Here is a 13805-nt window from a genome sequence, read left to right on the forward strand (position 1 = left end):
TAACACAATTTTAACTTAACAGTGTATACACTAAATCATGCGATCATATTAAAACTATAAAACTTACAAGAGAAAGTGTTACTTATTTGTGACGATTCAGAAACACTTTTAGTTGCTAAAAATTGAGCTAATCTTTTTTGAAACCAAATTGGAATAAAAAATAAGACGATTCTGCCGATTAGACGCTTATCTCCAAAATGATCGTCAAGGCCAACTCGAATGATAAAAAGCAGAACTCGAAAACTCTCAAATGAAGAGTTGTATAGCTCTGATAGTAACGGTCCCCGGAAAGAAGCAATCTTTTAAAAGTACGGGAAAAAAATTCAAGTTCACTGTCTTTAGCAAATCCGTAAGGGCTTTCGCTACGGTGGCGACCCTCCAAAACGCATCATCAAATGAGGACGCGGTGGAGCGCGGAATAGAAGACAAAGCGACATCCCTGTCGACAACTAGCGCACAGTTCTTGAACGCCGTTGTGCTCTGATAACGACGTGGAACAACACGGAGCCCGCGAATCCAGAGAGATTTTCGCCAGTTCAAGCCGCTGAACGGCATGAAACAACAGCCAGAAATCCGTGTGCTTTCATAAGCTTAGAATTGTTTGGGCACTAATTGTTTTCCACTTTTTCCACTAATTTGTTTTTTTTCGGTTCTGTACAGGCCCGCAAATGATCCCGGCCCGCAAATGATCCCGGGACAGCAAATGATCCCCAAATTGGACCGCAAATGATCCCAGGACCGGAAATGATCCCCAAATTGAACCGTAAATGATCCCTTGACCGGAAACAGTCGCCCGACCGTAAACAATGGATTTGCGTGGACTAAAGAATCTGGACAGGGGATTTAACATTTATTTGAACCAGTTTTTTTCTTTATAATACAGCAATAACAAAAACAATTAACGCCAGAGAATGTTTCGTATTTGAACGATTTTAATTCAAAACTGATATATCGATATAGCTGCTACATATGTACTGATTACTGAACTAAAACGCGACATAAAGTTTAACAATCCAACCAACAGAAATAAGAACTCTCTCTAAAAAAATATTTATTGCAGCGAAATGCTTTTAGCTGATAGCCATTCATTCACACGCATCACGCAGCGTTTAATTAAAGCGACAATGTCTAGACGAAAAGTCACGGAAAAGTCTAGAAGAAATTTGAGTTTTGTTGCTTACTGCAATCACCTCCGCCTCTTGTTCTTGAGCTACTCTCTTTCGAAATCTGTGGTTTATTTTTTCCTTCAAATGTCTTTATCAGGTCACTGAAATAAATTCTGACACAGGATTTGAGCTACGGTTTCGCGTAACTTTCAGTGCAGGGGCGGAGATGATTGACAGTAAGAAATTTGCACGTGCAAAAGTGACAGCTCTACGTGTGCGGTATGCAAATAAATCTACCCAGAGACGCTGTGATAATACCTCAATCGCTTACTGTAATAACTTAATATTTGCAAGAGCGAATTGTGAAGGAAAATGTGTTTTCAAATAATGGCTTATAAACTACAGGTGTGTCATAACCTCCGAAATTCGCACGTAGAAATTTTGTGCGCTTCCAAGGAAAAGGAAGCTCGTGTTTACCTTGGCAGCATTGTACAGGAAAAAATTCAAAGTGATTAATTAGACAGCAGAGACATCTTCGAAGATTCATGTATATTTTTGCGATGCATTTTCTAAACGAAAAACTTAAATTTTCACATGTTAATTAATTTCGCACGGTATTTTTACCGCTTTTTATCGTTGCGTTTTTGCAACGGCGCTTGTCTTTTATAAATATCACCATCCGTAGACTATTTATAAAGTCCACGCCATTCTGAATATTTTGTTGTATCATTTACACGAATCATTTCCGGTACTGGGATCATTTGCGGTCCAAATTGGGATCATTTGCGGTCCCAGGATCATTTGCGGGCCGGGATCATTTGCGGGCCTGTACAGTTCAGACATAGCCCGATCACAACTTCACTTCAACTTCCACGTCGCGACAAAAACGCAACGGCGTTCAATAACTGAGCGCTAGTCGCCGCTTCACCTTTTTAAAATCTGCTTGGTGTGCATGCATGTAGCCGGGACACAACTGAGTGTGCCTTTATTAAAGATTTTCTCTTACTAGGGGGTTAACAATTTAGAGTTGTCTGTGGCTAGGACCACAACTTGAGTGTGCTCTTACAGTAAGTGTTCCATTAAGGCTGGTTTTAACTGCGCAAAGCACAAAAAGAAGAGCATAATAAGGAATACACTCTCTGACTCTTATACCGTCCTCACAAGCCCCAAGCATGGGCACGAGGGAACAAACAATTCTGTTTTCGCATTTTAAAGTAGCGTGACAGTGACTGCTCTTCTTTTATTTTTTGGGAATTGCATTATCCAGTGACATTTTAAAACTTACTTCCTTCGAAACTTCAGAAAAACAATGCAACAAAACGCTTAAACGTACAAGCCAAATTAAAAAAGAATCAAAATCAAGGCAAAAAACCGAAATATTTTGACTCCCTTTCCTGTATCCGGTTTTTGTTGTTGCTTATGTTCTTTACACAAAACCGAAACAGGAAAAATACGGTGCGACCGAGCTAGGAGATCTTTGTCATAATAAATCAGTTGAATGTTGAGCAGTTCTATTTTTATACATGTATTGTCACAATGAATGTCAAGTAAGGTGTAATGAATACTTTGTTTTAGTAAATGGGCAACCGACTGTATCGTCACACACAAGGCTAGTCCTAGTCCCTAATCCCTCTTCTGCTTTGAAGGGAATGGGACGAGTACAAGACTGAAGTCTCGAGCCGCTTGCCATTGAAAACAAACGGCTATGTGTATGTGTTAATTTTTTCCACCTTCAATGTATCTGTTTTAAAAGTCTTGTTTACTAAATTAGCGCCGATAGTGAACAGCTTAGAAATATTAGATAATATGTTCAGTACTAGGCATAAATAGATTGTGCTCGGCAACTTTTGAGCAACTTTTAGCGTTTTGAGCAACTTTTTGTAGTACCAGCAACCTAGGGCAACTTTTTCCTTCCTTGGCATACTTTCAGCAACAAATTGATATAAAACCGATCCAAACCATAAAAGGTAATTTACGGATTTGATTAAAACTGTTTTAATCAAAACTGATTTTATTAAAACTAAGGAAATACAATAAAATGACAATAAAATAACACTTGCTTTACGCCCACGAAATCTAGACAGCGGCTATCTATCTAACGGGCGCTTAAACCCAGCGGTTATTCGCTGCAACATAGAGTCTGCCGCCGGCCATCTTAGACCATTTTGGTATTAACTGAAGTGCGAGTCACTTATGGCATCGCAATCAGATGAAATTTCAGACGAGGAAAATGGACATAATTTAGACATTGACCACATTGGGGTTGCCATAGACGCTGTGGCAACTCTTAGTAAACCTGCAAGTGTTTCAATTTTCTAAAAAACGCAAAATTCACTCTAGAGAGCAAGCAACTTTTCTAAATTGTGGTGGCAACTTTTTGATATTTGAGCAACTTAAGAGCAACTTTTGGGTATATTGTGAAGCAACTTTTCCTGAATTTACTAGCACAATCTATTCATGCCTATTCAGTACTCGAAGATATTTACTTATTGATTATGTCCAAGATATTTATTTTTTTATTCTTCTTTTAATTTTACATTTCATTTCATTAAGGGTGCAAATAAAGTTGTTGTTGTTGTTGTTGTTGTTGTTGTTGTACTCTAGCTTTACTGTAAGTTTAAATTGATCACCAGTATTTCTAAGCTGTTCACTATCGGCATTTTTTCAGACAAGATGTTCCTCTGGTTTATTTAAAAAACACCTTCTCCTTTTATAGCTGATTGATTAGACAACACCTCAAACTGTTGTTAAAACGTTAACTAAAACGGTCTTTTGTTAAAATTTTATTAAGGAAAACTAGTCTAGTCCTAACGCAAAAAAGCACGGAGAGCGTGATGAAAAACAGCTGAACAAGTTTTTATTTTTTCCAGATACAAAAGTTAAGGATCCCTTAAATTTAACAATTTGCTTCAAATATTTCATTATTTTTTCCTTACGTTTGCTATATCGTTACACATTTTGATCCCCTTACACCTTATTTTAACCTGACAGCGTCTTTGCTAAGCTTTCAACTTTAGTTTGTTTCTATCGCACCATCACCCAGATTGGTTTGTTGAGATAACAGAAGCCCGCGATACACTTGGTTCCAACTGCCATGTTATCATCGGAAGTGACGTAATTGTTTCTACTGTCCAGAGTAGTCCACATGTCAATCCACTTATCAGTGCCATAATGCCATTCCGAGATGCCATAGTCTGACTGGATTGCTAATCTGGATATTGTGGCAAAACCGACAGCGGGAGTTCTCTTGTTATGGTCTGCTGGGCTGTACTTGTAAAATCCGTACACTTTCTTGTCCATCGAAGCAGATTTCCCCATTAAGAACTCGTCGAAGTCGCTTTTGTCGTTTTGTGGTGCGCCTGCCTTCCTGTTGTAAATAGCCCGAATGTTGTTGACGTCAGCAAAGCGGAACAGAACTTCTTCCCAGTCCCCCATAGCAGGGTGGATATGACTCGCGGCATCTGCATACTTACTTTTGGCGGCCATTGTTGAGAATTTAATTGCGATGAAGCAAAAGCTTGGCGAAACCTTTGTGGCAACCAGGGTCCAACCTCCACGCTCGGTTTCCATGTCGCAAAAAGCTTGGAACGAGTCATCTGTTGAGCCACTGTTTGGATCGATCCAGTAAAGTCCACTGCCACGACTCTGACCTGAACGAGTTGAAAATAAAACTCTGAGTAAAGAAAAAATTATAGCGGAGTACTTTCTGACTTATTTCGTCTTATGAACAGGTTTCAATAAAAATTTGCATCTATAATGAATGTAAATAAAAAATAACACGCAAAGGCCATCGCAACATTGGATAAAAACTCTTTGTTGGCAAAACACCATATGCTTAACGACCATCAAATAGATTTGGAGAGCGTCGAAATTGTTGACAGGTCAACGGTGTGGAAACAACGACTAATTCTTGAAGCTTGGCATTCTGTGCGAGATAGGAACGCTATAAACGAACACATAGCGCCACCTAACGTTTACAATAGCATTAAGAATTGATAGACTCATTAAGAATGCTCTAGAGACTTTTGTTGCACTCGGAAAGTTCATTTAGTTTTTATCACACATTCGTTACATATTTTAACAGGACGCCGTTGAACATTTGCATTTTTATCTTGCTGAAAAAGACAACAGTAGGGGCCAAAATGTCCAAAAATAATATTTTTAGCCAGTGTCAACTTATTAATTCGAATTTTTAACATGCCTGGCTACAACCCGAACATTTTTAACATAATTTCTAACATGATTTGGTGTGTTTGAGCGCGATTTCAAAAGGCGCCTGATCAGCTTTCTTAATTTATTGCTCTTCCATTTAAAACTCACCGGAATTTAAAATATCCAAACAGTGACTGCCTGGGTTAGAGGCCACGTGACCTTTCCCAGCAGTCAGTACTGACAACCAAACGCTTCCATCACAGAGTTGTAAAGCATTCTGGGAAGAACTGTAGCGAACCGTGCCAGCGGTATGAAGCGAACAAGTGTCAGCGGTGTAACTGAACTTGATTGCACCGTGGAAAGGATTTGATGATGAGCCAGGTTCACCTTTTTTGCCCTAAAATGAAAGTAACAGCAAACAAAGAATGCGTTATCAATAAAAAAGCCAGTGCGTATTTATGGTATGATGAATTAACAAAACGAGCGTTCTTTGTGTTATGTTATTGCACCTCCTGGCAATTAAGGGGTAACTTGACAAGGGGTTTTTTGGGGGTTATTTTTGGTCCTGGGATTTTTTTGGGTAATGTCGGAAGACTTAGGGATTTTTTTGGGTCCTGAGTTTTGCCTCCATTCGATCATCCCCGTCATTTACAAGCCGGAGTACCCCCCTGGGCCTCGTTCATGAAATCTACCTAGTACATCAATATAGAGATATAAAGTAAATTTTCGTTGAAGGAAGAAGGGAGCCATTATAATTTCTAGGTGTTTTTCCTTTTCACAAGGACAAAACTTGAAAAAGTCAGCCTGACTTTTCAAGTTGAGATCTAAAATTTCTGATGGCATCACAGTCATCTCTTCAGTACACTTGCATGGTTATTTTTAACAAAATTGGACCGCTATTCGTAGTTTCCATCATGAGAGGATCTCTCTTGTTTCCATATATCTTTAGGCTCTTGAGTTTTTGAAGTGAAACTGGTGACAGTGTCCCTTTGAAAGACTTCACTCTGATCTTCAGCTGCTTGGAAGATTTTGCTGCCTTTACCGTCATATCTCAGTAAATTCTCCTAAAAATATCGATACATTACCCAGCATACATGTGATTCGGAATAACGAAAATCAGCAATTAGGAGAGATTGTCTTGGTGTAACATAAGTTTCTCACAACTAACATTAAGGTAATGTCCGAAAGTTAATAACGACAATTAATGTTTTCATCTTGAACCGGAATAGCGTCAGTAACGCATTGATAGCTAAGATTTACTGTAACTCAACGGTAAAGAACTAGTCTAACTTTTCTATGGCGCAGGTTTTCATAACGTAACGTTAAATATATCAGTTCTTTCGTTTTACAACATCTCAGTGTTATTTCCAACCTTCAGTCCATTTTTCCCGTCGCGTCCGTCACGACCGTCTTTTCCTTGAAGACCTTGGATCAAAAGAAAAAAGTCGCTGTTTTGAGCTTTGAGTAAGAGACCTTAATTAAGTCGAGTTCAATAGATAAAAATCTTGCCGTTGACTGTCGCTGTCTTGATTTGCACGAGAGTCTGACGTGTGTGTTTATTTGAACGTATGGAGCATCCGTGAAGATAAGAGCTTGCTACGCAATTTTATACCGAATCAATACTGAAATTTTTCTTCGATCGAGAACTGAAATAAAGAAGTTTGTAAAACTTAGAAAAATAAAAGGACAACTATATGCCACAGGAGAGATATTTCAGAACGAAACTGAATTAATTTCTCGACAACTGACTGAGTTGAATTTTTGTCAACATTAAAATACTCGTTTCAGATACCATTTTGACCATCCCGGCCATCTTTACCTGAAAATAAAAAAAATATGCTCTTATCAGTAAAAAAACTTCCAGCTCAAAAAGGAGGGGTAGAAAGGGGTACGCAAATCCGCCGATCCGTTCTTATTTTTTTGGCTAAATCCGTCAAACCCCCCTATTTTCGTTCAAAAATAAACCGAATCCACATTACTTGCCCTTTTTTGTGGTATATTTTACTGCAACGAACACTAGATGCTTTTTTTATGCCAATTTGTAAAAGAAGTGTCGTTTTGATGCTTATTTTGCGACAACTTCGCCAACATACCCGACCAAAATGATCCGAACTTCGTTTCTTAGTACAATCCACAATCCGCGCCGAAATTCTAAGCTCAGTCCGAGATATACAGTATTTTCGAAATCCAAGAATCCACTTAATGACTCGCGAAAATCCGCTTTCCTGGCGCGCTTTTAGACCGAATCCGTCGATCCACGAACCTTTACACTGCACCCCCCTAGAAATATTAGACTATCTCAAATAATTATTGCTTACCGTTTTGCCCATCCCTACCGTCTCTACCTAAAACGGAGAACGAAAAAAATATTATTAGTCCGCAACACAAGCGTGAAATACGACAAGGATTTTAAAAGCATTTTTTTCCTCACCGTCGCGACAATTACAGCATTCTTTTATGGACGTCTTTCCACATTGGTTTTGCTGTGTCCCGTTTACAGAAACCTGAAAAATAAACCCCTGTTGCATAAATATCGAGAATGTCGTAGCTCTAAGAGCAGAGTGAACATTTCTTACAAAGCGCGCGGCAATGTAAAATTGCCAACAGTTTCCAGTTGTAAGGCCAAATCGTCCACAAAGAATAAATGCCCTTCAACTTTTCAGAGGTCGACTTTCAAATTACCTTTTTAGTCGATTGGTTCTGTGTACTTGCAAAAGAACGCAAGATAAAAACCAAAATTAACACAAAAAGCAAGCGAAACATTTTAGCTTCCTCTCCTTTGTAAAAGTTTTGCTTTCAATGAAAGAACTTGGCGATATATTAATATTTTTAAGCCGGGAATTATGTTTACTCTATAGTCAAACGAGAAAAAACGGCATGAGCAAGTAGCTAGACTGTCTTTATTATGATAATTTAGTTGGTAAGTTGTTACAGTGAAGGAACGATCAGAGGTTTCCTGTTTTTGAATACTTTTAACTAGTCTTTCTCATTTCTAAATTTATATTTCTCGTATGGGTAAGAATTTAAAATAATCGAAGCGGATTCGGTGTAATTTTCGACAAAAAAATCCTCTAAGAATACAGAGACAATAGAAACTTGTGCAAATAAAAATACTCGTTCCAAGGTTTATTTGGATTTGCTATGACATTTGTGTGACTTGATGGTTGACAACAAAGTTGCGTTACAAAGATGTCACACTTTTACGTGTCAATCTCTCTGTGGGACGGGAGGCGACACGGGATCAGCATCCCCTTTCACCTCGCGACCCGTATCGCGACTCGTGCCCGCGGCCGAGATCGCGACTCGCACTAGGAAAGCTGAAGACTGTTCCTAGTCCCCCGATCCCTGTGCTCGGCATTCTCGTACCCAGAGCTGCTTGTCCCTCTTAGCCGGCGAAGCCTGTGTACGAGAAACAAGTGTCTCTGGGGAAGTTTGATTGCCTAAATTTAAAAAAAAGAAGTAATCAATCAAATGACCCGTATTAAAATCCCTTTGTTCTACGATAGTTTAAAACGGTTGACTTGATTGGCTAAGTTTGAAACTCCCTTTGTTCAAATCTAGCCAATGAAATCATGTGTCTCCAGAACCACTTGTTTCTCGTGCTCAGGCTTCGCCGGCTGAGAGGGACAAGCGGCTCTGGGGACGAGAATGTTCTCCACAATACTTTCTGCCAGAATTTCTGTCGGAGAAAAAGAAGCAGATCGCGGTACAGCAGCCAGGAGTTATAAGCATCACGGTCATTGATCATTCTTGCTATTCCGTTTTACCAGTTTTTGTCAGTGGATACCACACAAGGGCGGCCTCGATCAGTACGTTTTCTCTATTAATTCGCAGCTTTCTCTATACCTTGACACCGCATTTTAAACTTTACAGTGTATACACTATATCATAATGAATCTAAACGTACAAGAAAAAGTGTTGCTTATTTGTGACGATTCAGAAACGCTTTCAGTTGCTAAAGACTGAGCTTATCTTTTATGAAACCAAATTGCAATAAAAAAGACGATTTTGCCAATTAGACGCTTACTTCCTAAATGATGGTCAAGGCAACTCGAATGATAAAAAGCAGAATTTAAAAACTCTCAAAAGAAGCGTTGTATAGCTCTGATAGTAACGGCTGTCTTTTGAAAAAATAAGTCACTGTCTTTAACAAATCCGGAAGGCCTTTCGCTACGGTGGCGACCCTCCGAAACAAGTCGCAACCCCCAAACTCGACTTGAAGTGTTATGAGAAACATTGGAAATAACAGATACATCTTAACCACATGGGAAGATAAAAAGAACAAACAAGTAACTGTTGAAACATTTTTATTTCATCCTTTACATTGACCAAGCTTGCTCTTCTCATGATCACAATTTGTTCTAATCCCCAACATCTTGTTTTAACTTGACAGCACCTTAGGCTTAAAGTTTTCAGTTTGTTTCTATCGCACCATCACCCAGATTGGTTTGTTCAGATAACAGTAGCCCGCGATACACTTGGTGCCACGCGCCTTGCTGTCGTCAGAAGTGACGTAGTTGTTTGTGGGGTCAGCAGTATACCACATGTCAAGCCACTTGTCAGTGCCAGCGTGGAGTTCCGAAATCCCTTCCTTTGAACGAAAATAAAACGGAGATATTGTGGCAAAACCCACAGCCGGGTTTCTCTGGTTCTTATCTGCTGGGCTGTACTTGAAAAACCCGTACTCGTTCTTTCCCATGTTCGCATATGTTCCCATTAAGAACTTCTCGAACCCTGTTTTACCGTTTTGTGGTGCGCCTGCCTTCCTGTTGTCAATTACCCGGATGGTGTTGACGTCAGCAAACCGGAACATGGCTTCTTCCCAGTCCCTCATGTCAAGGTGGATATGACTCGCGGCATCTGCGTACTTAGTTTTGGCGGCCATTGTTGAGAAACTAGTTTTGATGAAGAGGACGTTTGGGGAGACCTTTGTGGCAATTAGGGTCCAGCCTCCACTCTCAGTGTCCATGTCGCAAAAAGCCTGGAACGAGTCATCTGTTGAGCCACCGTTTGGATCGATCCAGTAAAGTCCGCTGCCACGACTCTGACCTGAGGGAATAGAAAATGAAATCCTGATTAAAGAAATAATTAAAGCGGGATGCCTTTTTACTTATTTTGTCTTTTGTTAAGGTTTTAGTAAAAATTTTCATCTAAAATGAATAAACAAATAAGTAACGTCATTTACTTTGTGTTTAAGCGCGATTTTTAAAAGGCAGCTAAAGGCGCCTGATTAACTTTCTTAATTCAATGCTGCTCCATTGAAAACTCACCTGAATCTAAAATATCCAAACAGTGGCGGCCTGGGTTAGAGTCCACGTGACCTTTTCTTGCAGTCACCAAGCGAAACCATGTGCTGCCATCACAGAGTTCCAAGGCCTTCTGGGAAGTATTGTAACGAACGGTTCCAGCGGTTATCAGTGAACAGTTCTCAGCGGAGTCACTAAACTTGAATGCACTTTATTGGGGTTTTCCTGGCAAACCGCGTTCGCCTTTTTGGCCCTAAAAAAGGAAAAAATAGTAATTTCTTCTAACCCCGTACATTAAAAAAAAAAAAACAAGCTAAGCCTTGACCACTTTTAACTTGTTCAGTTTGGAGGGAAGGGGGTGGGTTGGGGTTTATTATTACAAAAGATTTTACGTTTCAAAAGTTTTTTCGAGCGTATTTATTAAGTGCTGATAATAACAGACTCGTTTCTTCGAAGTAGAGTATTGACCGAAATGAAGCATGAAAAGAGCAAAACAACTGACGTAAGCTGCAATAAGCTGTAGTACAAAAAATTCATCAACCTTTGTACCGTTTATCCCGTCATTTCCTCTCAAACCTTGCTCGCCTTTTTCACCCTAAAATGAAGAATAGGTTAATCTTTCCATCACAGCAAATAGTGTCGATTATAAACTTGAACTTTCCTCAAACAAATTTTTGTCTAATGAGCAGAAATCCTCAAACCTTTGCACCGTTTTCTCCGCCATTTCCTCCAGAAAACACTGTGTCGCCTTTATCACCCTAAAATAAAGGAAACATTGCACTGAATTAAGATTCCTGACTTCACTTTGTTTTCTTCTGATTTCTAAGATTTTGCAGTCAAACCTTTCAATAGCAAGTCTTAAACCCACCTGAACTGTTATAATAATAATAATAATAATAATAATAATAATAATAATAATAATAATAATAATAATAATAATAATAACAGACAGGAAAATAACAGCCAACAGACCAGATATAGTGATTAAAGATCACAAAACGAAAACCTGTAAATTTATTGACATGGCAGTACCATCAGACAGAAACACATCCGTGAAATATAAGGACTCGGAAATCGAAACAGGCCGAATGTGGGGCATGAGAACGGAAACGATACCAGTTATCATTGGAGCACTTGGAGCTATCAAAAAGGGACTAGAGAGTTGTATTGGAAGAATCCCCGTCCAAATAAGCATCAGTGAACTACAGAAGCTAACCTTGCTGGGTACAGCGCATATTTTGAGGAGGGTGTTGTCAAGCTAAAAACTGACTACCCTTTAGTGCCCCAGGACCATGGTTTGGTCCCGGCGCTAAGGACTTTAAGCAAACATTACGTAAGGAACATAATAATAATAATAATAATAATAATAATAATAATAATAATAATAATAATAATAATAATAACAACAACTTTATTAACGTGTCAAATCTGTAGTAGCTGAGGGGAAAAGTCCCCTCTACTAATTGTGGACACCTAACCTGCCTAACTAAAAACGTAATTAATATATATAAAATAGAAAATATTTATATACATTTAAAAAAAAAACCTAAGTACAAATATATTAAAATTTTTCAATATCCGTACATTTTCAGGCACGCGGATGATGGGAACAAAGAAAACATCAACTAGCTAGAAGACACTATCTTGAAATCCATTGAATTCTCAGAACTTACTTATGTTTCAAGTTTGTGCGTTTTGGTTAATGGTTAATCTGGCTTGCGAATCGCGCGATCATCTTTTAAGGTAATAAAGTAACAATTTGCGATTTTTACCAACCTTCACTCCGTTTCTCCCGTCGCGTCCGTCACGGCCATCTTTCCCAGGGAGACCTTAATTGAGAGAAGAGAGAAATAAATTTGTTTAGCCGTATCTGTATTTTTATGTAAATTATCCTGGGAATTTTCCCGACGGTAAACAAATCGTCTCAGTTGAATTTTCCCGTGACAGAGGAGAGTGAATTAAATTCGTGAATATCTCGAGAGGTTTATTCTTGTTAAAACTCTTGAAATCCAGGCCCCATTGTCGGCGAGCTGGTCTTAGCGAAAACTGCGATTTTCAAAAATCTTTGTACAACATAACACAAAATGATTTTTGTGAAAAACTGCCTCAGCATTAAACGGACGGTGACACTGCGCTCTGAACTGCGCCAAAAAATAATTTTGCGATAAACTTAAAGTTTATTTAAACATGAGGTTTTGAACCTGTAGAAATCTTGCTTATTACTTTGGGCAAAATGTTAGGATTTCGTAAAACCTTAAGAACGAATATTACTGTCATTGAAATATAAATCCCTAAATTGTATTTTTCAAGGCGATTTTTCGAGGTTACTCGTGCAGTTAGAAGATCAAAGTTGCAGCTATCTTATGTTTGCCACTATTGAAATATTTGTTAACTGGTTTGTCGGGGTTGTTTATTCGAGTTAACGTGAGAGAATTTTTCACAAAGATGGTTGTTGGTGATTCGCGTTTCTAGTTTAGGTGCGAGTCATCTTCCGCAGGCCTTGAAATCGAAAAACTGCATTAGTATATAACTATTCTTACCATTTTGACCATCCCTGCCGTCTCTACCTGAAATAAAGAAGAAAATATTGCCGTCAGTACGAAAACAGGAGAAAAAAGTAAAAAACTACGAGGATTCTAAAAGCATTTTTTCTTTTCTCACCGTCGCGACCGTTGCCGCATTCTTTCAAGGTAGACTTCTCACACTGGCTTTGCTGTGTCGCGTTTGCAGAAACCTAAATAACCGAAAAAATGATGCCGTCAAACCGCTAGAAAGCATATTCAAGGCGCGCGGAGTTCCAAATTTGCAGTGAATAATGAAAGAATAAGTTGCGAAATCGAATCGTCTACAGAAGAAACTTTAAAATATGCCTATTAGCTTTTCGGCTTCAAACTTGCCTTGTTGGTCGATTCATTTTGAGCGTTTGTCAAAGAACGCAAGGTAAAAACCAAAACGAACGCAAAAATCAAGCGAAACATTTTAACTCCCTCTTTTTAGACAGCTTTCGCTTCAATGACAGAAATCAATATTTTGTATCTGTTTACCGTATACTGAAACATGAAAAAACGGCGCGACCAAGTAGCTAGACTTGATTTGTTATGGTAAATTGAATGCTAAAACAACACTTTTAAAAACAATTAATAACAATCACAATGGATACTAAGTGAGGCGTAAAAAGGCTTGTTTCGGTGAAAGAACTATGAGATCTGTATCTTTCCTTAATATTTTACATGATGTAGCAGCAGTACTTGAGAAGATTACAAATTTTACCGAATTCTGACCAAAAAAAAAAAAAAAAAAA

The 13805-nt window shown here is 38.7% G+C and overlaps 1 protein-coding gene and 1 pseudogene across 2 annotated transcripts in view; both read right to left on the reverse strand.

Annotated features, from left to right (window-relative positions):
* The window catches only part of LOC144642787 (uncharacterized), a 74094-nt gene extending 66053 nt beyond the window's left edge, over positions 1–8041 (reverse strand). The window contains exons 1-6 of the mRNA XM_078501859.1: positions 7941–8041; positions 7690–7762; positions 7577–7603; positions 7051–7077; positions 6631–6683; positions 5427–5655 (exon numbers count right to left, since the gene is read on the reverse strand). Coding sequence (XP_078357985.1) covers positions 5427–5655; positions 6631–6683; positions 7051–7077; positions 7577–7603; positions 7690–7762; positions 7941–8021 — 490 coding nt within the window. The 5' untranslated portion in view covers positions 8022–8041. The remainder of the gene's footprint in view (positions 1–5426; positions 5656–6630; positions 6684–7050; positions 7078–7576; positions 7604–7689; positions 7763–7940) is intronic.
* A 1516-nt stretch (positions 8042–9557) lies between these two features.
* Positions 9558–13505, reverse strand: LOC144642803 (uncharacterized; annotated as a pseudogene). Its single transcript, XR_013568784.1, has 8 exons — positions 13402–13505; positions 13166–13238; positions 13045–13071; positions 12281–12333; positions 11206–11262; positions 11046–11099; positions 10529–10757; positions 9558–10307 (listed from the first exon to the last, which is right to left on the reverse strand). The product of XR_013568784.1 is annotated as an uncharacterized LOC144642803 (transcript).
* Positions 13506–13805: the final 300 nt, after the last annotated feature.

Source organism: Oculina patagonica, chromosome 2 (assembly GCF_052425735.1).
Source record: "Oculina patagonica isolate OP01 chromosome 2, crgOcupat, whole genome shotgun sequence".
NCBI lineage: Eukaryota > Metazoa > Cnidaria > Anthozoa > Scleractinia > Oculinidae > Oculina > Oculina patagonica.